This window comes from Drosophila ficusphila, unplaced genomic scaffold (genome assembly GCF_018152265.1).
Source record: "Drosophila ficusphila isolate 14025-0441.05 unplaced genomic scaffold, ASM1815226v1 contig_791, whole genome shotgun sequence".
Classification (NCBI taxonomy): domain Eukaryota; kingdom Metazoa; phylum Arthropoda; class Insecta; order Diptera; family Drosophilidae; genus Drosophila; species Drosophila ficusphila.
This window is the reverse complement of record NW_025064737.1, coordinates 25,126,927-25,151,290: the sequence shown is the minus strand read 5'-3', so window position 1 is coordinate 25,151,290 and position 24,364 is coordinate 25,126,927. Positions and strand designations below refer to the sequence as shown.

General features: G+C 43.0%; 7 protein-coding genes and 2 non-coding genes across 14 annotated transcripts; 7 read left to right on the top strand and 2 right to left on the bottom strand.

The window, feature by feature from the left end:
- The first annotated feature begins 30 nt into the window (after positions 1-30).
- LOC108099456 (ATP-dependent RNA helicase bel) lies at positions 31-5,975 on the top strand. 5 transcript variants are annotated; one of them, XM_017203002.2, is made up of 5 exons: positions 31-221; positions 281-745; positions 2,845-3,193; positions 3,595-5,463; positions 5,535-5,975. In XM_017203002.2, the coding sequence occupies exons 2-5, from the start codon at positions 701-703 to the stop codon at positions 5,651-5,653; spliced, it is 2,382 nt and encodes a 793-aa protein (XP_017058491.1). In that variant the 5' UTR covers positions 31-221; positions 281-700; the 3' UTR covers positions 5,654-5,975. The 5 variants fall into 5 exon arrangements, with proteins under 5 accessions (XP_017058491.1, XP_017058490.1, XP_017058489.1 ...); XM_017203001.2 differs by having other exon boundaries at positions 2,845-3,217; positions 3,595-5,454; XM_017203000.2 differs by having other exon boundaries at positions 2,845-3,217.
- Positions 5,976-7,013: 1,038 nt separating this feature from the next.
- On the top strand, positions 7,014-7,573 carry LOC108099458. Its single transcript, XM_017203006.2, has one exon. It carries the CDS (start codon positions 7,262-7,264, stop codon positions 7,496-7,498), a length of 237 nt encoding a protein of 78 aa, XP_017058495.1. The 5' UTR covers positions 7,014-7,261; the 3' UTR covers positions 7,499-7,573.
- Positions 7,475-8,576, bottom strand: LOC108099457 (protein SYS1 homolog). 2 transcript variants are annotated; one of them, XM_017203004.2, is made up of 3 exons: positions 8,318-8,576; positions 8,120-8,268; positions 7,475-7,825 (listed from the first exon to the last, which is right to left on the bottom strand). In XM_017203004.2, exons 1-3 carry the CDS (start codon positions 8,480-8,482, stop codon positions 7,630-7,632), a joined length of 510 nt encoding a protein of 169 aa, XP_017058493.1. In that variant the 5' UTR covers positions 8,483-8,576; the 3' UTR covers positions 7,475-7,629. The 2 variants fall into 2 exon arrangements, with proteins under 2 accessions (XP_017058493.1, XP_017058494.1); XM_017203005.2 differs by having other exon boundaries at positions 8,120-8,241.
- A 227-nt stretch (positions 8,577-8,803) lies between these two features.
- Positions 8,804-10,326, top strand: LOC108099615 (dihydroorotate dehydrogenase (quinone), mitochondrial). Its single transcript, XM_017203238.2, has 2 exons — positions 8,804-8,978; positions 9,032-10,326. Exons 1-2 carry the CDS (start codon positions 8,931-8,933, stop codon positions 10,202-10,204), a joined length of 1,221 nt encoding a protein of 406 aa, XP_017058727.1. The 5' UTR covers positions 8,804-8,930; the 3' UTR covers positions 10,205-10,326.
- Positions 10,221-10,985, bottom strand: LOC108099617 (28 kDa ribonucleoprotein, chloroplastic). Its single transcript, XM_017203239.2, has one exon. It carries the CDS (start codon positions 10,604-10,606, stop codon positions 10,328-10,330), a length of 279 nt encoding a protein of 92 aa, XP_017058728.1. The 5' UTR covers positions 10,607-10,985; the 3' UTR covers positions 10,221-10,327.
- Positions 10,986-11,138: 153 nt separating this feature from the next.
- LOC108099556 (dual specificity mitogen-activated protein kinase kinase 4) lies at positions 11,139-14,523 on the top strand. The gene is made up of 5 exons (XM_017203141.2): positions 11,139-11,454; positions 11,619-12,463; positions 12,522-12,662; positions 12,854-12,939; positions 13,003-14,523. Exons 1-5 carry the CDS (start codon positions 11,424-11,426, stop codon positions 13,175-13,177), a joined length of 1,278 nt encoding a protein of 425 aa, XP_017058630.1. The 5' UTR covers positions 11,139-11,423; the 3' UTR covers positions 13,178-14,523.
- A 1,688-nt stretch (positions 14,524-16,211) lies between these two features.
- LOC108099282 (probable cytochrome P450 313b1) lies at positions 16,212-18,363 on the top strand. Its single transcript, XM_043209050.1, is given in 5 exon segments — positions 16,212-17,011; positions 17,066-17,135; positions 17,212-17,338; positions 17,396-17,581; positions 17,645-18,363. Coding segments are annotated over 5 exon segments (1,566 nt in total). The 5' UTR covers positions 16,212-16,416; the 3' UTR covers positions 18,233-18,363.
- Positions 18,364-18,954: 591 nt separating this feature from the next.
- Positions 18,955-19,048, top strand: Trnay-gua. Its single transcript has 2 exons — positions 18,955-18,991; positions 19,013-19,048. It is a non-coding gene; the product is annotated as a tRNA-Tyr (tRNA).
- A 225-nt stretch (positions 19,049-19,273) lies between these two features.
- Trnay-gua lies at positions 19,274-19,367 on the top strand. The gene is made up of 2 exons: positions 19,274-19,310; positions 19,332-19,367. It is a non-coding gene; the product is annotated as a tRNA-Tyr (tRNA).
- Positions 19,368-24,364: the final 4,997 nt, after the last annotated feature.

Sequence of the window (24,364 nt, the reverse complement as noted above, 5' to 3'; positions counted from 1 at the left end):
TGACGCTTGGTAAAATAACCACACCTCAACATAGACACAACAATTTTTGGCCCAATTGATACAAAATTTCAACTGCCCAGCCTTATTTCTCCTCCATTTCAAAAATCAACAGCCTGAACGACATCGATTTAAATTCGATATCCCGCGAAGTTACCGCAGCGATCTGGCAGCGCCCGCTCCGATATCCGGGTCAAGTTCCCCAGCCGCGAACCGAGGGTTAGGTCTGTGCTATTTCATGTACGCTTATCGATATCCGCAAACGTACAACCCTACTTTTTAGACACGCGTCTGAAAGCGGAAAAAAACGTGAACTCGTCGGAAAAGCAGCATTTTCCAAGCCCATAGCGCTTGTAATTGTAATTGTTGGCACAAGCAGGCCAGCTGAATCCGATACGGAAACGTCTCAGTTTCAAGCCGAACAAAGGAATTCTGTGCGAGGAACGAAAAGAACCGAAAACTGAAAAAGTACAGACCCTTGAAATTTCACACGAGAACGCAGTAGCTTGTGGAACGTAAGAAGTTTTGTCGGAAAAACTAAGGAAAAACGTATAGACACCAAGTGCAACACCAACACAACGATCGTATACATTTTTTTGTCGCAAATTGCAAGTGTGCACCCCAAAAAAAATCAAAGCGTAACCATTTTAAAATTTTCCTAAACGGAAAGCAAGAAAAAAAAAGCAACTGATTGGAGGATAATATGAGTAATGCTATTAACCAAAATGGCACAGGTCTAGAGCAGCAAGTAAGTAGAGTTAATAACTGGTGAAAATATTACATATAGAAAGAAAAACTACTTGTATATACAGTGAGTGCATGTGTGTGTGTGAGTGATGCTCATGCGGCTATTGGAAAAAGTTCGGCTAGAAATTTTATTGATTTCATAACACACTAATGTCTCGTATCGCTTTTTTACAACGGTGAATCGTGTCGGTGTGGAATGGTGTTCATGTGTGCGTGAGTGCTCTTCATCGTCATTCCAATTTGTAATTTCTTTTGTATAATTTTTGCTCGCTTGCCTCCAATTTGACATGTATATTATATACAAATGAAAGTTTCCACTCGACCACCCATGTTTGTGTGCGTGTAAGAGCAGTACCGCTGTTCTAAGGCTGACCGTGTGTGTGTGCGTCATACTTCGCTCTCTCTCGCTCTCGGGCACATGTGGAAGCTGTTGTAAGCAGGGTTGCCAGGGGTTGGCGATTTGGTGATTAATTTCAAGGGTGAATTGGCATAAATTTGAAAACTGAACTAATTTCACCAGTGCGCCGAAATCAGTCCTCAACTTAAAGCTATAGTTAAATAAAAGTTTAACCTTATTTGCGTTTATTTTTATTTGATTTATTTGTTTATTTTAGATTTATTAAGTAAAAACATAGAAATTTAGTTCTTATAGAAAATTAATAATAAACCCGAACGTTGGGGATTACCCGAAAAATACATTCAATTCAACATTAAAAAAAAAGTATGAGAGCAATAATATACTGTGGAATTTAACGTTTAAAAGATTAAAAGGTTTTGTATTTGATTTTTCTCCTTGAGTCATGTAAATGAAAAGAATAGCAACTATTTCTTCTTTTAGCTCTTTACGACGACATCCACATTGTTTTTATTTGGGTTCCACAACAGGGCTTAGGGTTTTGCCACTTCGTCTGCGATTTATTTACACATGTGTGGGTGGCTCTTGTCAAAGTGATGTTTTTGTTGTGTTGCTAGGCGGTCTCTCTTTGTGTAAAAATCTGCCACTGGGTGCGAGAGAGATGGTTACAATTGAAGAGCGTCTCCACCGCTGACGAACAGAATACAAAAATCAAATTCAAAGCTTTAAACTAGTTGCGCCTCTCTCCCATTTTTGAATATGTATGTATATATACACGTAGTACTAAGAAGGAAGAAGAAGACGTAAATCGAACATGTTGCTAAGCTCGTATCAAGTTTAGATGTTCTGGAGAAAATTTCCATTTGGAAAAACTTAAACCAATCGCTTGCACTGTTAATTCTTTATCAGCCGGAAAATAATATAATTGGTTTTTTTTAACCCATTAACCTATTTACTTGTTATTGTTATTAAAAGTTTCCGTATGCGAGCTTACTTTTTTTTATCTTATTGCACCATTGTTTGCACAAAGCTGACCGATAGATTGAACAATATTAAACCAATAACAAAGTGTACCTGCAAACGTTATTGGTTTTCGGGGGTTTGTCAAAAGGAGACCCAATACTGAACTTCCATAATCCACAACTTTGCCATTTTTCAACCGATTCCAAAGCGACAAACCTCCAAACGTTTGTAATCGCATTCTTGATAAAACTGCATTAAAAATTTTCCATTTTTGGATGGTCAAAATTTTGACCCCTGTTCATGTCAGATTTTTCCAAATATTCCGATATTTTACCAATAGGAGACCTAGTTCTAGAGCTCCAGAACCCATAACTTTGCCAATTTTAGTCCGATTCCAAAGTGTCATACCTCTAAACATTTGTTTTGGAATTCCTAAACGAACTACATTCAAAATTTGTCATTTCCTAGTGGTCAAATTTTTTACCCCTGTTCATGTCAAATTTTGTCAGGTTTCCGATGCTGTGCCAAACAAGTGACCCAATCCCGTACTTCCATTCTCCATTACTCGATCAATTATTATCCTATTTCAAAGTTACATACCTCTAAACGATTGCAATAAAATTCCTAAATGGTCTTCGATTAAATATTTTTTTTTTGTAGCAGAGTGGTTTTTTGAACCCCATATTTTTGCCAGTTTTCACCTAATTAACTTCTTTAGAATTTGTCCAGCTAATTGATTTTGTTTCGAACAAGACTTACGTGTTTGTCCATCTTCTTTACAGGTTGCTGGTCTGGACTTGAATGGCGGCTCTGCTGACTACAGCGGCCCCATAACAAGCAAGACTTCCACTAACTCGGTCACCGGTGGTGTGTATGTGCCCCCGCATCTTCGTGGTGGTGGTGGCAACAACAACGCAGCGGACGCAGATAGCCAGGGCCAAGGACAAGGACAAGGAGGCCAGGGCTTCGACTCGAGATCCGGGAACTCGCGCCAGGACAGCAGGGATCCGCAGCAGTCGCGCGGCGAATACCGCAGGGGCGGCGGCGGAAGTCGCGGCTTTAATCGCCAGAGCGGCGACTACGGCAGTTTCGGAAGCGGAGGCGGTGGCGGAGGAGGACGTCGTGGTGGAGGTCGGTACGAGGACAACTACAACGGTGGGTCCCAATAATAATTTAAGTATTGTTTGGAGACCTACGAGTTACAAGTTGAAACCAACAAAAAAGATTTCAGACAAATTACAACAAGGAAACTAGTAGTTTCCTATCGTAGTAGTCGAGATTTACTTATTTTACCTGGTCAGCTTGTCAAATATGTTTAGAAAGCAGTTTTTCATTTTTTGTCTCTGACAATCATATACAGACTTACTAAAACAAATGTCCCAATACACTAAAAATTCGAACAAAAAATTTGGAAAATGGAGTAAGATTTCTTTTTTTAACCCTCTTTGATCCTCGGATTAGATTACTTCTTGAGGCAAAATTATAAATTTCCCAAAGCATATGCGTTAAACACTTGTTTCAATCCGTTGCAGGTGGTGAATTCGACTCGCGTCGCGGCGGTGACTGGAATCGCAGCGGCGGAGGCGGAGGAGGACGCAACTTCGGACGCGGACCCTCGTACCGCGGAGGCGGTGGCGGCAGTGGAAGCGCCCTCAACGAACAGACTGGCGAGGATGGCCAGGCACAGCAGCAGCAGCAGCCGCGCAACGATCGCTGGCAGGAGCCGGAGCGGCAGCCCGGATTTGATGGCGGCGAAGGCGGACCGCCTGGTGGCGGCAACAGAAGCTACAACAACCGCGGCGAGCGCGGAGGCGGCGGCTACAACAGCCGGTGGAAGGAGGGCGGCGGCGGCAACATCGACTACACAAAGCTGGGTCCGAGGGACGAGCGCCTGGAGGTGGAGCTGTTCGGCGTGGGCAATACGGGAATCAATTTTGACAAATACGAGGATATACCCGTGGAGGCGACGGGCCAGAATGTGCCCCCGAACATCACATCGTTCGATGATGTGCAGCTGACGGAGATTATTCGCAACAACGTGGCCCTAGCACGTTATGATAAACCGACTCCGGTGCAGAAGCACGCCATTCCGATCATCATAAATGGCCGGGATCTGATGGCCTGCGCCCAGACCGGATCCGGCAAGACGGCCGCCTTCTTGGTGCCGATTCTCAACCAGATGTACGAGCACGGCTACGTGGCCCCGCCACAGAGCAACCGGCAGTACAGCCGGCGCAAGCAGTATCCGCTGGGTCTGGTGCTGGCACCGACCCGCGAACTGGCCACCCAGATCTTCGAGGAGGCCAAGAAGTTTGCCTACCGCTCCCGGATGCGTCCGGCCGTGCTGTACGGTGGCAACAACACCATCGAGCAGATGCGCGAGCTGGACCGCGGCTGCCACCTGATTGTGGCGACGCCCGGCCGACTGGAGGACATGATCTCGCGAGGCAAGGTTGGACTGGAGAACATTAGGTTCTTGGTTCTTGATGAGGCGGATCGCATGTTGGACATGGGTTTCGAGCCCCAAATCCGTCGTATTGTTGAGCAGCTAAACATGCCGCCAACCGGAGAGCGCCAGACGCTCATGTTCTCGGCCACATTCCCCAAGCAGATCCAGGAGCTGGCCAGCGATTTCCTCAGCAACTACATCTTTTTGGCCGTGGGTCGCGTGGGCTCCACTTCTGAGAACATCACGCAGACGATCCTGTGGGTCTACGAGCCCGACAAGCGTTCATATCTGCTGGATCTGCTCTCGTCGATCCGCGACGGTCCCGAATACAGCAAGGACAGCCTAACGCTGATCTTTGTGGAGACGAAGAAGGGTGCAGACTCGCTGGAGGAGTTCCTGTACCAGTGCAACCATCCCGTGACCAGCATCCACGGAGATCGCACCCAAAAGGAGCGCGAGGAGGCGCTGCGCTGCTTCCGCTCGGGCGACTGCCCGATCCTGGTGGCCACCGCTGTGGCCGCTCGTGGCCTGGACATTCCGCACGTGAAGCACGTCATCAACTTCGACCTGCCCTCTGATGTGGAGGAGTATGTCCACCGTATCGGTCGTACTGGTCGCATGGGTAACCTCGGCGTGGCCACCTCCTTCTTTAACGAGAAGAACCGCAACATTTGCTCCGACTTGCTGGAGTTGCTGATCGAAACGAAGCAGGAGATCCCCAGCTGGATGGAGGACATCAGCTCTGATCGCGGCCACGGCGGAGCCAAGCGTACTGGACGCGGCGGTGGTGGACGTTATGGTGGTGGCTTTGGATCCCGAGATTACCGTCAAAGTTCTGGTGGCGGTGGAGGCGGTGGTGGCGGCGGACGCAGTGGAGCTCCGCCCCGCAGCGGTGGATCTGGAGGCGGCGGTGGCAACTACCGCAGCAACGGAAACTCGTACGGTAAGTTTGGTGAGTGTGAAACCATCCATTATAAACTAATTGTTCGGAGGGAGATACTAAAGCGTTGGTTTCTTTTTCAGGCGGCAATTCGGGAGGCGGTGGTTACTATGGCGGTGGCGCTGGCGGCGGCTCCTATGGCGGCTCCTACGGCGGCAGTGCTGCGCACTCGAGCAACGGACCCGACTGGTGGGGCCAATGAGCAAGGCCTCAGCTTCAGGCAAAGGTCCTGGGCCGGCAGCAGCAGCATCAGCAGACGCATCGTAGCCACTTTCGCAACTAACCAAACGGAGAACAAAAACCAAGTCGATAACACCTATATATATATGTGCACACGTATACTTTATAGGAACAGCAAATGTGAAAGAGAAACTGTCTGTGCGCAGCGCAACACAAAACACGAAAATACAGAAAAGATACACAGATGCACCCTCCATCCTCGTTTAGCAATTCACTCCTCTCTCAACCTTAAAAAAAAAAACAGGAGCCAGCATTAATAATAAATTGTGCGAATCGCGAAAGTATGTTACATATATGTATAGCCAGCCCAAACGCCACAGGCCCACATCCCATTTCCCATCCCTATATTTTATGGAATCGATGCGTATAGTTGAAGGATATGCAAACATACATATTAAAAATATGCTAAACAACCACAAATATTAAGAATATTTAAGCAACTGATACAATTTTGAATTTTTGTCCATAAGTTACACTTCTCACACATCATTTTCTTGGAATTCTTAAAATACAAATATATATAGGCATGTATACTGTCGATATCGGATCAAGACGATGAATGCGCAAATCCTTGAACTTCAATTGATTTTAAACGAAGAAAACATAAAATAGTAATGATATATATATTAAAAAATATATAAATCGAGATATAATGTACTATATGAAACGAGAAACCAACACAAACAAAAACTATTAAAAAACAAAGTTTGCTAAACTTACATTTAATAATTTAGCAAATGAAAAAGAAGTTGCGTGTTTTGATTTTACTTCTATAAGCCATCTGTTTTAAAGAGCTCTTTGGCCCTTCAGTTTGAAGAGTAATTTGTCAAGACATTTTTTGTAGCACTCTTATCTTTTCTTTAAGGTGGGACTTGAGTATTATTTATTTAATGTTTGATTAAGATTTATTTCCATTTCGCTATCAGCTTTTAAATAAGCCCAGTGATAAAATCTGGCACTTGGTTTTGTTCATTATTCGTGTACCTTGTTCATTTTTCGATGACTTTAGTTCCTAAAACGTTGCGATCCATAGCACTTCGTAAAATTCTATTTCTTCACCGGCTTATTACTGATATTCTTATTTGAATAAATTAACATTAATTCGGTTAGTGACCCCTCCGGAGCTTCTCAAAAGAGAGCTTTGTCACCGGTTTCTCGCCAGGAAAGCTTCAACTATGCACTTTCTGGCAATCAGACTAATTGAAAGTGCAAATTGGGGGGCATAATGTAAATAGAAGTGCAGCAAACAACGAGGAGGATGTGACGATCGTGCGGCTGCCTACCCGCTCACTAATTAGATTAGATTAGGCGAACTTGATTAGTTCGCTGTGATGTTTACTGGAGGCCAAGGGAGCTTGTCGAATTGTTTGTCATACAAATTTTCTCGGAGAGCAAAGCTTTGTGCTCCACGATCAGTGGTTGGCATTTAAAACAGCGTGGGCTGTTGAGTAAACCACACCCCGTTTTTTTTAGTACTTTGGAGAACTGTCCGGAATTTTTGGTGGATACTCGTTTTTTGCGGACCTCAGCTGTGTCAATTTCAGGCCTCCATCACGTAAACTTGCCGAATATGCAGAAACCGCAACAAGGTCTGTGCTGGATATTGCTCCTCTTGGGGTCGCTGATCGTTTCCTTCATGCTTGCCTTCAGTTATTGGATGTTTGTGCCCCGCGATGTGCAATTTTGGTCAATTTTATCAAGGAACTACAGCGATGCTGGGATCAAGTTCTCCCTTCCTCCGGCTGCAGTTCCGGAGGAACTTGAACTAAAACAAAAACCCATGTTCATTTACCAGATATTACACTGATTAGGATTTACAATTTAGAGTATATATGCTATGTAATCTTACGGTAGTTTAACAATAAATTACATGTACAAAGAAGCTGGTTTAGGGGTGGCTTGGTTAAGCTAGCAGACATCACAAGTTTATGGTTCGAGTCAGACGTCTGATTTTTGGTTGAGGGCTGCATAGCCCACCGGAATCTCTTTCATTTCGGTCTGCAGGCAAAGGAACTCGCCGCCTATGCACATTATCGTACCGGTGATGACGTTGAGCAGCCACCAGGATGCGTTGGCAGGAAAGGAGCGGTTGTACCACCAGCAGATGAGCAAATGCAGGACGTGAAAGGTGCAGCTACGGAAGAAAACAAAATTGCATATTCAGTGAGATGGGTTATCAGGCAATATTTTCTATTACACACTTATTATTTTCAAAATATTAATGCAAAAGAATGTAATTCTGTTATTAAGTTATGTATGCCTTCTTTAGTTAAATTATAGACAACTTGTTAAAATAACTGGTCCTGCTTATTAATGATCTTGCCTTGATTTTTTGTATTGAGTAATAAAATATAACTAGCAAATCGAAACCATCATTGATCCTTTTATTCTTGTACTCTGTTCTTTCTGATGTATTTGAGATACCCACCTAAAGTCCAGGCAGAGCTTGGCCCGTCTCACAATGCACCACAGCGCCAGGGAAGCCAGGAACGCATTGAGAAGAAATGCGCAGATCACCAATCTGCCGCCCAAATCGTAGATGTGAATCTCCTTGAAACAAAAATAGATCAAATGTGACTAGGCTATGGTAATAAAGTTCTGCGGGTCAGGATCCCAATCAACATACATGGTACTCGAACAAATGATCCAGGCTGTAGTTATCCCCGGACAACTTGCTGGCCACGAAGACCAGTAGGCCAAGTGTAAAGTACACGCAGAATTGCATGGAAACGATCTGTGAGGACAGCAGCGTGGGATCCCACTGGGTGTTTCTGAAGGTTCCGCCCTTCATGGTTGCCCCGGGTTTCCAATCCTGCTCTTCTATTGCGAAAGATCTAAATTTCAGCTGGCCATAACAAATTGACTCAGTCCGTAGAGATGGCAAAGGTGGCTATCGATTGTTGAGTGCCAGGGGCGTCGTAAGACAGGTAAACTTTTGACCCGCTAAACTTGGGGATAATATAAAACATACTCATGCCAGACACCTGGACGTAATCTTAAACCTTTTTCAAATTTAAAATTAATGATTTCTAATTAATAAATTAATTCAAAGAGTATTTCTTAAATTTTTGTCTATATTTGGAGCTGGTTTTCTTTCGGCAGGCTTGAGTTGAATTGTCTCTCAAAATTAACTCTATTTTGAATGTACACCTCGCACATGTTTTGCATTTTTATTTTTTGTACGACCAGATAGTTTTCCCGCTTTATCGGACATCATCGATAGTCCGAGATTAGTTGCAATGAATCAGGACCACTTGAAGAATGCGAAAAGCACGGCCAGAAGAATTGTAAGTAGAGTATGGCTTAAACCAAAGCCCATTTAATATGGAATTTTCCCTAGAGTCGTCTGCGCTCGTTGGGAATCGTTACGGTTGGAGCCGCAGCTTTAGTGGCGGGCATTTCGGCGTACAAAAAGCAGGACAAGTTGTTTCGCACATTCGTGATGCCCGCGGTTCGGCTGCTTCCGGCGGAGACCAGTCACCAGCTAGCCGTTCTGGCCTGCAAGTACCGCGTGTGTCCGGTGTCAAAGTACCAGGACGATCAGAATCTGCACACTCCGTTCTTTGGCCGGATGCTAAGTAATCCGATAGGAATCGCGGCGGGATTCGACAAGAACGCCGAGGCGGTCGACGGACTGAACGATCTAGGATTTGGCTTCATAGAGGTGGGCACTGTTACCCCGGCAGCCCAAGAGGGCAACCCTAAGCCGCGGGTCTTTCGGCTGGCGAACGAAAGGGCCATTATCAACCGCTACGGCTTTAATAGCGAGGGGCACCAGGCGGTGCTGCAGAGGCTGCGCACGCTACGCAACAAGGAGGACTTTAATGGAGTGGTGGGTGTGAATCTGGGCCGGAATAAGACCACCATGAGCCCAATTGCGGATTATGTGCAGGGCGTACGGGTTTTCGGTCCCTTAGCGGATTACCTGGTCATCAACGTGAGCAGTCCGAACACCAAGGGCCTGCGCGACATGCAGAACAAGGAGAAGCTGAGGGAGCTTCTAGAGCAAGTCAATGATGCCAAATCTAGCCTGGAAAAGAACAAGAATGTGCCCATCTTTTTAAAACTCTCGCCGGACTTGTCCCTGGACGACATGAAGGACATCGTGTGGGTTATCAAGCGCAACAAGAGTCGTGTGGATGGTCTGATTGTGTCCAATACTACGGTGTCGCGGGATCAGATTGAGAGCAATGAGCTGGCCGAGGAGGAAGGAGGATTGAGTGGCGCGCCACTCAAGGCTCGCTCCACGGAGATGATTGCCCAAATGTATCACCTAACAGATGGTAAGATACCCATCATTGGAGTCGGAGGTGTGGCTTCCGGTCAGGATGCCTTCGAGAAGATTGAGGCTGGAGCGTCATACGTCCAGATCTACACGGCTTTGGTGTACGAGGGACCCGGTCTCGTGGACGACATCAAGGAGGAGCTGTCGTCGCTGATTACCGAACTGGGACACACCTGTGTGGCCGACGTGGTTGGCACCAAGTGCAAGTTCTACCTTCCCAAAAAATGAAACGATAAAGAAAAACTTGGATCCTTAGTACTTTAATCGCTACATTCTTGTGTAACTAATCTGTTTCGAAACTATGCCTTCTGGTCTTTTTCGAAATAACCATTAAATCAATCATAATATTATCTATTGCCCTTGCGGACTTTCATTTGCCCGCTGCACAGTGAGGACCCGGCCCTCGAGGAAGTGGGTGTTTTGGTTGCATGCGCTGTTAAAGGCATCCCGTTGGCTGAACACCACAAATCCATAGTGCTTTGATAGTCCCACTTGCCGGTCAAAAACCACTTCCGCGTTGGCCACGTGCCCGTACTTGGAGAAGTATATCTTTAGCTCCTTGTTTCCGATCGTCCACGGCAAGTTGCCCACGAATAATTTGTAGCTGCTGCGCACAAATCCGCTGGACATGATTACGGATTTTGGATTTTAAAGCGGTTATTGAAATGGAGCATTGATAGCAAGGTGCCGTGCGCATCTGACAGTTGTGACGTCACTTTTGCTACTAATCTAAGTTGGTTAATTAAAACGGATTAGGATTCACTAATTAGTTATAAATTGATATTTTATATTTAAATAAAACGAAATTTGAAATCCGCTGGACATGATTACGGATTTTGGATTTTAAAGCGGTTATTGAAATGGAGCATTGATAGCAAGGTGCCGTGCGCATCTGACAGTTGTGACGTCACTTTTGCTACTAATCTAAGTTGGTTAATTAAAACGGATTAGGATTCACTAATTAGTTATAAATTGATATTTTATATTTAAATAAAACGAAATTTGAAATGAACATTATAAGTTTTTTTTTGTTTGATAACTGTGAACATTTAACAATGTAAATAAATAACCTAACAGTTTTTTTACCATGCAGGGTTGACTATCGGAAGTTGGCCGATAGGACTGCGGTGCACTATCGATAAACTGCAAATAATCTATGTTTCATCTCTAGGTCTTTTAAGTTTTGGTTGATATTTATGTAAATGTTTAGCGAAATCGCGGAAAAAGTGCATATCAGTGCGCTTGGTTGCTAATAAAAATAGTTGCGTTTCATCCGGCGAAGAGGCAATCGAAGGCGACCCACAAAACAGGCGATTGGAGGGCTGAAGGAAGCCCAAATCGACGCTTTGTATTCGGGGCGCGGCGCCTGCAGAAAACGGACAAAACATAACATCCTTAGGACAGGCACACAAAGGGACATCGATACTTTTAGCCAGCCCCGCACACAATGGCCGAGCGACCGAAAAATTTGTTTGCAAGTGAGTACTAAAGGGTTTTCGACCGCCTGCCCACGCATATCACACACATTCGGACAAGGAGGTACACAAACTTGTAGGGTGACGCATAGTTAGGGGAATCGGGTGCAGCGGTGATAAGCCATGGTACGCTGTAAATAATGACAATCTTCCTATATCTTACTCAGCTGGATCCAGTCGCTCACGCAATCCCCCAGATCAGCTCAGCCTGAATAACCTCAGCATTCGCCATCCACCCTCGTCCACATCGTCCACTTCGTCTGGATCGACCTCCTCGGGTTCAAGTTCCTCATCGCAGCAAAACCATGTGTCCCGTTGTTTTGGTGCCCAGCAGCAGCAACAGCAGATTCCTCCATTGGTCGGCAGTCAGGTACCTGCAGTCCCGGCGACTTCGAGCAGCAGCGCCGCCGATCGCCATCGTGAGCGAATTCGTCAGCAGGCCTGCGGGAAGCTACAGTTTGGCGAGGGCGCTGAAAACACACACACTTTTACTTCGGACGATCTCGAGGATGAGGGTGAAATCGGACGAGGCGCCTTCGGGGCGGTAAACAAGATGATTTTTAAGAAACTGGACAAGGTAATGGCCGTTAAGCGCATCCGCTCTACCGTTGACGAGAAGGAGCAGAAGCAGCTTCTCATGGATCTGGAGGTGGTCATGAAGTCGAACGAGTGCATCTACATCGTTCAGTTCTATGGGGCGCTGTTCAAGGAGGGCGACTGCTGGATCTGCATGGAACTTATGGACACATCGTTAGACAAATTCTACAAGTATATCTACGAGAAGCAGCAGCGGCACATTCCAGAGTCCATATTGGCCAAGATCACAGTGGCCACGGTCAACGCCCTTAACTATCTTAAGGAGGAGCTAAAGATCATTCATCGCGATGTGAAGCCCAGTAATATTTTGCTGCACCGACGCGGAGACATAAAGCTGTGTGATTTTGGCATTTCGGGTCAGCTAGTTGATTCGATTGCTAAGACCAAGGATGCCGGCTGCAGGCCCTATATGGCGGTAATTTAAGGATTTAAGCTTTCAAAAATGTTACTACAGTTTTGTGCGTTCTTTGCAGCCGGAACGTATTGATCCGGAGCGCGCCAAGGGCTACGATGTGCGAAGCGATGTATGGTCCTTGGGTATCACTTTGATGGAGGTGGCGACAGGCAATTTTCCATATCGCAAATGGGACTCGGTCTTCGAGCAGTTGTGCCAGGTAAGAGTAAAATCTATTCACCTAATTACAAGGTATGAGACATTGCTGTTAAGATACGACTATATCTATATCTATATATATCTATAATTTTGTTATTCATATTTGACAATACACTAATAACCATAAACTAAGTTTCGAAAACTTAAATAAAATAAATACGATTTATTATATTATTTATTTTATTTTAAAAGGTCGTGCAAGGTGAACCGCCAAGACTAATGACTTCCTACAACGGCATGGAGTTTTCCAAAGAGTTTGTGGATTTTGTCAATACTTGGTAAGCACCGGAGAAATTTGTAGAGAAAGATACTAGCATCTAACAATGACTTTACTTTTTAAGCCTGATTAAAAAGGAGAGCGATCGACCCAAATACAGCCGGTTACTGGAGATGCCCTTCATTCGACGTGGGGAGACGAGCCACACCGATGTGGCCGTGTACGTAGCTGATATCCTCGAATCCATGGAGAAAGACGGAATCACTCAATTCACGGCCAACCAGCAGGCGGAGAGTTAATCACCATATACAAAGAAGCAAGTCATAAAGTATCTAAGAATCAATAGCACCACAACAAAAGCAAACTAAGCAGAATGAGGAGCAGATAAAATTTAAATTGTTGTCTACTTTGTAGCATTCGTAGAAAACGTAGCGCATATTTTGTTAAAACGAAAAACAAAACTAAGCGAAAAGTGTGTAAGCTGCTTGAAAGCGAAATGTGTGTATAGTTTAAAGTCCCCCAAAATGCCTATTGTAATTCAATATTTTTTGTAATCGCAGTTTTGTGCGTTAAATTTTATGTTAAAAATAAAATTGTGTTAAAAATAGGCAAGCATCGGGTACAGTCGAGTATTTCGACAAAAAACTTGACAGTTTGGAACTCCCAGCTCAATGCCGTTTATCTTCAGTCAAACAAGCATTTTATAACCCTGTTGATTTATCTATCATTATAGATAATAGAAGACCAATTGGTAATGCATTTTGCGTTGATAAGAAACTATATGCGAAACTTAAGCAATATTTGTATTAAACTTCGTGGGAACGAAATTTGCAAAGGTTAACTACCCATACAAACTAACAGAAACACCAACACGCGTTTACGGAGCGTGAAAAATAGTAAAACAAAAACTACGGAAATATAAATTATTTATTAACCAGATTTTGTAATCCTATTGTATTTTTTAATTTGCATATATGAAAATGATTGTGAAAAGCTTTAAATAATTGCCAAGCGGCTGAGATGTTTAAATTGTAGTAGAAATTAATGCAGAAAATGCAAAATTAATCCCATAATATATGAAATAATTAGCCACAACACCAACACATCCACACACTACACACATATACACACGTTTTTATGCGTAGAATTTAGTCGTAAGCGAAGCAAAAAATATTTAGCAAAAGGTTACAGCTACAAAAAAATAAAAACAAAAAAAAAACAAGTCATGTGAAAACTGAAAATAAAACAAAATAAATGTATTGTGCCTAAGTATAAACCGAAATGATAAAACTCACCAAGAGAACTACAATTTAAATTTAATCAAAACTCATAAGCCATTTATAATCCCCTTAGCTTTTAAACCCATGCTTAAATCCCCGCAGAAAAATTCACAACCAAACAATTGCACCGTCTGAGTCCCCGTCTCAAAGCGAAAAAAACTAAAACCAATGTTTTTGATTAATATTTTTATGCAAGCGTCAATGTGAAAGCAAAGTTTATTTTGTATACATATATACAAGCGTAATATATTTGCACGGGTTGCATATAGTGTAAGCAAAGCAACAAAAGCCTGCAGCAATTTTTGTTCGTTTATCCAAGTTTGTTTGCAAATAAAATCCTACAGCTTGCAGCATTTAAAGCGGAAGTATATATTTTTATTGAGCCCACAAACATCCCAGAGTTTGCAAATAGACTTGTTAGGCAATGTTTGGCCATCCGAGGCTTGTTCGCCCTTTCAACGATATTTATATTAAATGAATATTCAATTTTTGAAAGGGGGAATATGCATTGGAGTAATCTAAGATGAAAGTTAATTAACATTCCATTTCGAAAACAACATTAGCGAAGGGCCTACGCCTCTGATGAAATAGTTTCTATAACTGCAGACTAAATATGACAATGGTGGTTTACTAACTGGCCACAAAGTTGAATTTAATCCGCTAATCACAAGGTGGTATAATTGTAAACAATTACCTAAGTACTTGGGCAGATCACTTTTGATATAAATAGAGGTAGAACTAATAATCATATTATACAACTCATGTGTAATGCCAGGAATAATGCAATCGCGAGTCGTCAATATTTTTGACAATAAATGGATAACTTATTTGTAAAGTGAGAAGAACTTAAAGTCCCCTGAGAGGATAAGGCAAGCATATAGGCATATGGATTGTGTATATATGGTAGATATACTAAGGACATATGACTGGCAAATATTTATACACTAATCTATGTACTATCTGCAAGTCAAGTACGGTCTAGTACTTGGTCTGTCAATCCCGAATTTGATTCCCAAGAGAAATTTAACACCAAACCCTCAAGATTGGCTTCCATTGATTCAAGGCCTTTGCATATTATAATATCGCAATTTATACCAAAATCTCTTAACTAAATCTAACCAATGACAAAACTGGAAACGCAACGTCCACAACAATATTAATATTTGCAAACTTTTAAACCTAGCTTACACATAAGAAGAGTGCTAAATTTCAGAATATTTGTGTGGACCCATTGTTTAGGTCCAGATCCTATGAAGAATCCATTGCAGAATCCGAGGAAGCTCACTCAACACTTAGCGCACTAAGTTTTACTAACTAATAACCCCGGCTTGTGTCTCTAACTCGGTGGAAACATAGTGGAATAAATAACACAAGGATAACCAAACACCGAAAGGAACCGATTTAAATCAAGGCAAATACACACAGATAAATAACATAGTACTGTTGAACAAAATTGAAAACGCAAACACCACAAATAAAAAAATTTGTAAAAATATTAATAGCAAATAAATATTATAATTTAAAAACTCAATTTATGCCTAATGGCAGTGTAAATGTTATTCGGAATTGTTTCGTTGGATTCGCTCACGCATCTGCTGTATCTCGACTACTTCGTAATGTGGGTGCTTTAATAACATTTATTTATTTTTAATTTGAATAAAGTATCAATTCTTTTTTTTTTAGTTCATATTATAATAGCTGAACGGTTTTTCAGATCCCAACATTTAGAGCACTATATAGTCAGGGTATTAAAAATCTGCGATTATCTAACGTATCTTTGGCGTGGTGCATATTATTATTGACTGGCATAATTTTGAGAGGCACGCGACTGGAATAAAAATCGCTGCCCAACCGAGAATCAACCCACATCGCGGTGGGCATGGAAAGCGCCGCATTAAAGCCGCAAATGCGTAATCCTCGGTTAGAAAAACATGTTAATATTCAAAGGTAGGTACAAACCCCTCTTTCGACCGATTTATAGCAAAATATCAGACGAAATGCAGGAAAACCAGATGAGTTGCGGTCGCAAAGCCGAGCGAGAAGGTTGCTTTCAGGAGCTAAGGCTTATACAAATCATTAAGTAAAAGTCCATAAAAAGGCCAATTAGTCTGGCCAAAGTTTTTGGCAGCAATTGACAATATGAGGTTGTCATATATATAGAAAACTGAATGAAGCTCAGAGCTGAGAAGATTCAGTCAGAATTCGAACGTTGTGCGTGGAGCAATTAAATTTCGGACTGCGGATAGGGGTTCAACGACATGCTGGCCTGCATCATTTTAATCGGCTGGCTGCTGCTGGTTTGGATATACTTCCTGTGGAGCCGACGAAGGTACTACAAAGCCGCCTGGCAGTTACGTGGACCAATTGGTTGGCCCCTGATCGGCATGGGGTTGCAAATGATGAATCCGGAGAGTAAGAGTGAAGGATATTCCTAAATGCCCTCGATAACTCAACTTTTTGCCAGCTTTTTGCAGTACACGGACGGCCTATCACGACAGTTTAAAGCCCCCTTTATATCCTGGATGGGCACAAAGTGCTTCCTCTTTGTCAACGATCCATACAGCGTAGAGCAGATATTCAACTCGACACATTGCACGAACAAAGGCGATTTCTACCGATTTTTGAGTTCGGCTATAGGTGACGGACTATTTACATCCAGTTCTCCGCGTTGGCACAAACATCGTCGACTCATTAATCCCGCCTTTAGTCGGCAGGTCCTCAGCAACTTCCTGCCCATCTTCAATGCCGAGGCTGAGGTCCTTATACAAAAGCTGGATCTTGAAGGAGTGCAGCATGGCAAGCGGCTTGAGATCTATCAAATCCTCAAGAAAATCGTCCTGGAAGCAGCTTGCCGTGAGTAGAAAGATTGTTTAAAAATCTTTTGCATTAGAACTTTATCTTTTGCAGAGACAACGATGGGCAAGAAAATGAATTTCCAGCACGATGGATCCATGGCTATATTTGAGGCTTATAATGGGTTAGGCGATTTTGATTTGAAAAGAAACCAAAACAGTTTACATATTAACTTGTTGTATAATTGTGAATCCCTTCAGGTTAACTGAAGTCTGTGTAAAACGAATGCTATCACCCTGGCTTTATCCGGAGCTTATATACCGGCGCTCTCGGCTTTTTGGTCTGCAGCAAAAGGTTGTCGGCATACTCTTTGGGTTTATAGAGCAGGTAGGCCGTTTATCCAATCGATTTCGACCCATGACCAACAGGTAACTTTTTCGGCAGCTACTCGAACCGATTGTTTCGGTGGTGGCAGCCAATGCTAATCCGCAGCAACGGCCACCGGAAACGGAATTGGAAATGAGGAGCAAGTCCAAGGCCATTTTTATCGAACAGGTGCGGGAACATGTGGAACGTGGCCAGTTGAGTTGGCAGGATGTGAGGGATGAGGCCAATGTGACCATTGCAGCAGTAAGTACAAGGACTATTCCAATTAATTTGTATTATTACTTTTTTAGCTTTACTTTATTTAAGACTTTTGAAACCACGTCGACCGCTTTGTACTTCACTATTCTCTGCCTGGCCATGCATCCTTGCTACCAGGAGAAGCTGCACGAGGAGCTTGTCAGGGAACTGCCACCCACTGGGGACATATCACTGGAGCAGCTGCAGCGACTGGAATACACTGAAATGGTGATCAACGAGGCCATGCGGCTGTTTGCTCCTGTTCCAATGGTCATTCGATCGGCGGATCAGGACATCCAACTGCTGCGGGATGACGGTGAGTTCCTGATCCCTCGTGGCACCCAGATCGGCATAGACATCTACAACATGCAGCGGGACGAGAGGGTTTGGGGTCCACTTTCGCGTACCTACAATCCGGAGGCACATTTCGGAGTGGATTCACCACCAAGACACGCCTTCGCCTTCGTTCCTTTCACCAAGGGACTGCGCATGTGCATCGGTTACCGATATGCCCAGATCCTGATGAAACTGCTGCTCTCCCGGATATTTCGCAGCTACCGAATCAGCACTGAGGCCCGGCTGGAGGAGCTCCTGGTCAAGGGCACCATCTCCCTGAAGCTACGGGACTATCCGCTTTGTCGAGTGGAGCGAAGATAACAGGAAGGATTACGGTTACGCCCCTCAAGTTGTTGCTGTAATTTTTCAATTAAAAATGCCATTTTATTGCATTTTCTCTGCCTGGGAAATTGAGTTTGTCTCATCTTTGCTGTTGACCTCGTTAACGACGACCCCTCCTTCCCTTGCACAAATTGCCAGCTTGCAAATGGCTATAATGGATTTCAGTTTGCACTTGTTCGTGCTCACCCACAACTTTGCAGCATGCGTTGCGTATACGTAGCATAATTGATTGAATTCCTTGGGAGTCTGGCTTATGGACGGACGCAGGGCTATCTGTTGCAATTGAGAGCTGGTCAAGGTTCCTGTCCACCGAGAATTTACCAAAGTGGTTGCAAAAAGGATTGAACCGTTGCACAAATTTTTCACATTTCATTCATTAAATTGGAAATGGGCCGGCATCTTTATAAAGTTTTAAAGCTCTAATTGGTTGTAAAAGCTTGGTCGATTTAGCAAATTTGATATTTATACATACATATTTACTTATTATTGAACTGGAAAAACCCCAAAATTTTTTACAACCTTTAATAGTCAATGGAGAAACATATATTTTAAAATAAATTATTCAAAAGCATACTAGCACTGTATTTTGTATTTATAAACTGGTTGCTTATCTACAATGTGACGTCATTTGTTACGATCAACCAGTAGTCGTCTCGCTCGCTCGTGTGCACAAACTGCTCATTGGCCGCACATGGTTTCAACCTTCGATAGCTCAGTTGGTAGAGCGGTGGACTGTAGTTGGAAACATATGCAATAGAAATCCATAGGTCGCTGGTTCAAATCCGGCTCGAAGGATTTTTTGTCATTTTTTTTCCAATTTGTTTAAGTCTTTTAGTATACAATAAAAATGACAAAAAAGATAAGTAAAAAATGTATAAAAATAGAAGTACTATTTTTAACTATTTGTAATAAATTAAACTGATAAATGCCTCTGATTAATTAATCCGCATATATCTTTACTTATCTGATAGCTGGAGTCCCGATTCACAACAACGTTTCTATCTCGACGTCCCTCACCGACCTTCGATAGCTCAGTTGGTAGAGCGGTGGACTGTAGTTGGAAATACAATCAATAGAAATCCATAGGTCGCTGGTTCAAATCCGGCTCGAAGGATTTTTTGTCATTAATAATATTTTTCTCTATGTTTCATACGTATTTCTTTATTAATATATTATTTTAACCGCTTTTATTGCTGATTCAACCACTCTATTAGAATTTCGAAATAATTTAAAGAAAATACTCAACAATACTAGCTCATCCACAGGTCTGGTCAACTGACCTTGTGCTTTTTGTCGTTTTAAATTACTTAATGATTGACTTGTTGCAAAAACGATTTATCAACACTTTGCTGAGGTAATAATTCTATTTGCGGCCCCCCACACCTCAACAATTTCCCTCACCACCCATGACTCCTGACAAACGAATAGATTGCTGTCTGGGCAGCCAGCTTCCAGCCACCATTTCACTTCAAGCTCCACTGCCTGCAACGAAATATGCATAATTCAATAGGAGGAGCTGAGTCCTTGCCAACGTGAATCCTGCGGAATAAGGAATAAGAAGGGGGAAGCCCCTCGCCGGGAGCTGAAAAGTATGCAATAAGCGATTGCGACTCGTTAACGCTTCAAAATACAGCGGAGATGGACGACGTGGTTTACACAGCTGTGTGCACAATAATAGTAAGAAAGGATAGAAAACGGAATAAAATTAAAGAAGGATTTATTATAAATTAGAAAAAAGGGTATAAATGTAAATACAATTAACATTTTTTATAAATAACTATTCTTTAGTATGCTATTTAATTGAATACATACATATGTATTTACAATTTGGTAGAGTATCTGCCAATGAGGATGACTCTGTAATCACAACATTAATCTAATACGCGTGTTTAGTGCGGCCTGGCGGGCATACAACTTAATAATAGCTTTCCTAGCGCCTTGCAATAAGTAATTAAATCATTTACAACAAATCAAACTGGCTGGAGGACAGGACGAAGGACGAGAAACTGCTTCGCTTGGTAGGCAAATAGTGGGCAGGGCTCTTGGCGTGGCTTATTATTAATGAGAGAAACTTTTGCAAGTTTTCAATTAGTTACGCTCCCCTCCAGCGAGTTGGCGCATAATCAAGACAAACGCTGGCTCATAATAAAATATTTAGTTGGATTTCCTTGGCGAGTCGCCGTAATTGACTGGCCAGCAGTTGTTTGTATAACCAGCCGAGACGTTGCTCGGTTTTAGATTCGGAGTCGGATTCGGATTCGGTTCGGTTGATTACTGTGTTACTTGCTAACCGGCAAAGGTCTGCTAATCCGAGTAGACAGCCTGCATAATGTGATTAATTGAATATTAGGGCAGCCAGGTGCTTAAATGCCACAGCTTGGCTGTCTGGCACCCAGTTTACCTGTTCACTATTCACCTGTTGTCCTTTTGGCTGCAGTCAAGGTCTCCAATTTCCACGTCAACTGATTCTTTCAATTGCACACTGACGACTTTGTTCGCCTGAATACCAAATCAGAATTTAACGAGCACATATTTCGAACGCTAATTGGAAGGCATTTCATTTACATTTACATATTCTTCTTGGACTTAAGCTACAACAAAGATATGAACGAGGGTCAATCGGCCGGTTAACCTATTCTTCTGATTTCTATTAAACATTTCAATTTACTTGTCATGAAGAAAAAATATATATATTGTATTCTCCTCTTGTAAGCTGAAATGATATTAATTTACGTGTTATAAAAGCTCTAATACTTTCGCCTAGACCTTAGATCTTTTCTTTTTGATATTTAATCCGTGGAACGCCGGCCTATGTTCGTTTTTCTTTGTTTGTCTAAAGGGCGGTTTCCTTTTAATCAACCACAATTAATTGTAAATCGCTTCTGACACTTCCAACCGCAGAACAGGTAACCCTTGACTGAGTTTTGCCAATGCAGCTTCTCTATAGTCGCGTGTGCTCGGGAGGATTTTGTTTGCTCGGTCGTGGGCGTTAATTACAGTGAAACATTTGCGAAGGCGCCCGCAGGAGGACGGGGCCTAAACAATAATAAAGCAAACACATTCTCGTGGCGGGGAATTCCCCCAAAACCGCATTAACAAGCAGCTGCTGCTGCTGCAGATCCCAGCCAGTAATTAAGTTTACTCTCGTTTTACGAGACACGCGCCAAAAGCAAATCCCTGCCACATTTACTAGGACAACAGACCACAGAACGAGGAAAAGGCGGTGGCGCCTCATCAATGTGTTAATGCTAATTGTTATTGTAGTTTCGGGGCGGGTGGCTGCCAGGGGGCGTGGCAAAAGGGATAAAGTGCCACCGCTTACCTCAAATTGAATTAGCCTCATATGTGGCCTGTCAGTTGAGACGGTTTCCAAGTTGCAAACTCAATTTGGCAGGTCGAAAAGTTTAGTTTTCACTTGCCAAAAAAAAAAAAAGTGCCGCCCGACCGCCGAGCTTATACTTGGGACATTTTGATCGTGGTGGGAGCTCAACTATTTTCTGGGGGGCGCCAAGCGAAATCAGAGCGAAAATATTTAGCAAAATTGCATTAGAAACTTTTTTGCCAGGCGGCACAAAATTGCCGAACAAAACGACCTAACAAACTGTGCAAATTCAAGTCAAGCCTTCGAGGGATGTTAGCTATGCGAGTCGAGCATTTGTACTCCGGCAGTTTATGTTCATCGTATCAGTTGCCAACTCAACTTAAACTTTAAAGAATCTGCTGTATTCTCTCCCACCTCTGGGGACAGACTTATTCGAGCCTTAACCCACTGATACCCTGAAGGAATGTTAGATTTTGAAAGTTCCTGTGAATTTATTTAAAAGTAAAATAATTCATAAGTGTATAATTGCGATTTGAATGCAATGCATAAATCTGTAGAACAAAATTTAAAACAAATAATAAACGGAATCAAATTAAAATAAACTTAAAAGTTTTTCTATTAATACCAAATGGTTTTCCATGGGGTTAACGGGGTCTCATAAACGGGGAAATGTGTTGAACCTTCGCCTCCCCCGAGAGAAGAAAGTTTTTCGCTTGTTGTTTGACAAATTGTTTTGTGCAGCGGCCGAAGGAAATAAAAGGCAACATTCGACTGTAAAGCGGATGAGGAGCGAAGGGGGTGGAGTGAAGGGGAGGGGGAGGGGGCGGGATGACTGGTTGGCGGGTTGGTAGGACAACAGACGAGAGACTTGGCCATCAATGTGTAATGAATGTGGGCGGGGAATCGAAGCGAGAGCAAAGTTTAAAGCGCGAACAAGAGCGGCAAAAACAATGACAGGCGTTGCCAGCAGCCAGACCTCTTCCGATCCTGTTCCTGTTTCCCATTTCCCATTTCCCATTTCCCACTTTCCACTTCACATTTTCATTTTATTTTCCGCTCTTCCACCAGCTTTCCTCTTTATGCCCTTTCTGTGTGAGCTACAATCAATTATTTGCCTTTCCATAAATAACTTTTCACTGGAAAGTTACATTTTGAAAACTAAATATTTGTAAAACATTCTTACTTATTTTGCAAGTCAAGAAAATCATTTTCTAGCGACTGGTAAAAAAGGGTATTTTAGGCCTCGGCTTGCATGCTTTATTTTTCTCCCGTTCACAGCGAGTTGGGAAACTTTTGCTGTTCTCTGTTTAACGTCGCCCTGCGGCTGCAGTGGCGCATAAATTAGCAAACATGAGGCGAGAGGAGTGCGTGACTGAAGGACCCTTTGGCGGGGGTCCTTCCAACACAGCACCACCCACCATCCGCCATACAAATGGCCAACTGATTGACTCTCCTGGCCCGCTTTTTCGCATTTCCCGGTTGTCTGGCGGCAACAAATTAGCGATGTCCGTGTGGTCCACTCCGGCTGCCCGGTGCCTGCCACCTGCCCCTGCAACACTCAGTTGCAATTACCGAGTTTGGCTCCGCCAAAAAATTGGCCAGCGCAATTAATTAAAAAGTTTGATGCACAATGCAATCGCATCCTGCGGTTCTGCCAGGTTCCAGGTCCTCGGAAATTCGGTTTAAATAAACTGGTTTGGTAGGTTGGGCAAAGCGCAAAGCTCAAAAAATATTTTTCCAGGTGGCGGGGAATCTATTTTATTTTCATACGTTGCGACATTTAATTAAAAACTCTGCGCTCGCCAGGTGCTGCCAAAGCAAAATGTATGCATCCCCTTTTTTAGTTTTATTTTATTACCGGATTACTGGAATATATAATGAACGAGTGTTGAATTGTGTTAGTCTGCAAAGCGAGTGGGCTGGACGCAAAGATTAAATACATCAGGAGATTTGCAGCAAAACTATTTCAATCAATTTTGGCCAAACAAAAAGAACTTCAATAAATCCCTAATTCCTAAAAGTTTATTTACAAAGGTTTTTTTTTGCTATAAAATATGAATAATTTTGTAATAATTCAGTTGTGTAAGCAAAAAATTAAAGGATGGCCATGAATTAAAATTGCCATAAACATTCAATGCAAATATTGTTGTTATTAAAAGAGCTATTCAGGTAAAAAATACACCTCCTGCGATTGTAATTAAAGCTGCGCCACAGAACCTGAAAATCTTAAAAGTAATTTCTTTTGCTATGAGTGAAATTGTATCTCATTCGCTGTCTCCGCGCCGAGTTGCCTCATTTCTTTGTTGTAATTTTCATAAAAATTATGCAGATTAAATGTGGCAGGCAAGTTTGTTTCGCCGGCGAGTGACATTAAACTCGCATAAGGCGCATGGCGCATGGCGCATGCCGCATCGGCGGAGACAACAAAGATGTCTAAATAATAAAGGCAACCTGAGCTGTTGTGCCACGTCGCACAAGTTGATTGAATAAATCACAGCAGGTGAGTTCCACTCGAAACAACTCCCGACATGCGTGAGAAACGGCTGACAGACTGGAGAACTTGAGAGATTGGGGCCGCATGCATATATAATATAATGAAACCGACTGACACGTAAGTCGCAGTGCCCAGGATTCGCAGGATTCGGGATGCGGAGTGGGTGACTGTAAAGTTTCATCATTTACGGCCCGGCAACAATTTGGACAAGTAGCTGCCAAGCGGCAGAGATAACTCAGACATAAAGCCGCAGGCCATATCAGAGCCCCATTATGCCAACAGTGTGTAACAATTT

What these genes read in the sequence shown, in the direction of transcription:
- LOC108099456 (XM_017203000.2), top strand. Translation starts at nt 701, where the DNA reads ATGAGTAATGCTATTAACCAAAATGGCACAGGTCTAGAGCAGCAA. An exon ending in GCACAGGTCTAGAGCAGCAA is followed by an intron (nt 746 to 2,844) that starts GTAAGTAGAGTT and finishes TCTTCTTTACAG; the next exon opens with GTTGCTGGTCTGGACTTGAA. An exon ending in AAACTCGTACGGTAAGTTTG is followed by an intron (nt 5,464 to 5,534) that starts GTGAGTGTGAAA and finishes TTTCTTTTTCAG; the next exon opens with GCGGCAATTCGGGAGGCGGT.
- LOC108099458 (XM_017203006.2), top strand. Translation starts at nt 7,262, where the DNA reads ATGCAGAAACCGCAACAAGGTCTGTGCTGGATATTGCTCCTCTTGGGG.
- LOC108099457 (XM_017203004.2), bottom strand. Translation starts at nt 8,482, where the DNA reads ATGAAGGGCGGAACCTTCAGAAACACCCAGTGGGATCCCACGCTGCTG. An exon ending in ATCATTTGTTCGAGTACCAT is followed by an intron (nt 8,269 to 8,317) that starts GTATGTTGATTG and finishes ACCATAGCCTAG; the next exon opens with TCACATTTGATCTATTTTTG. An exon ending in AAGCTCTGCCTGGACTTTAG is followed by an intron (nt 7,826 to 8,119) that starts GTGGGTATCTCA and finishes TTTCTTCCGTAG; the next exon opens with CTGCACCTTTCACGTCCTGC.
- LOC108099615 (XM_017203238.2), top strand. Translation starts at nt 8,931, where the DNA reads ATGAATCAGGACCACTTGAAGAATGCGAAAAGCACGGCCAGAAGAATT. An exon ending in AAAGCACGGCCAGAAGAATT is followed by an intron (nt 8,979 to 9,031) that starts GTAAGTAGAGTA and finishes AATTTTCCCTAG; the next exon opens with AGTCGTCTGCGCTCGTTGGG.
- LOC108099617 (XM_017203239.2), bottom strand. Translation starts at nt 10,606, where the DNA reads ATGTCCAGCGGATTTGTGCGCAGCAGCTACAAATTATTCGTGGGCAAC.
- LOC108099556 (XM_017203141.2), top strand. Translation starts at nt 11,424, where the DNA reads ATGGCCGAGCGACCGAAAAATTTGTTTGCAA. An exon ending in GCTGCAGGCCCTATATGGCG is followed by an intron (nt 12,464 to 12,521) that starts GTAATTTAAGGA and finishes CGTTCTTTGCAG; the next exon opens with CCGGAACGTATTGATCCGGA. An exon ending in GTGGATTTTGTCAATACTTG is followed by an intron (nt 12,940 to 13,002) that starts GTAAGCACCGGA and finishes TTACTTTTTAAG; the next exon opens with CCTGATTAAAAAGGAGAGCG.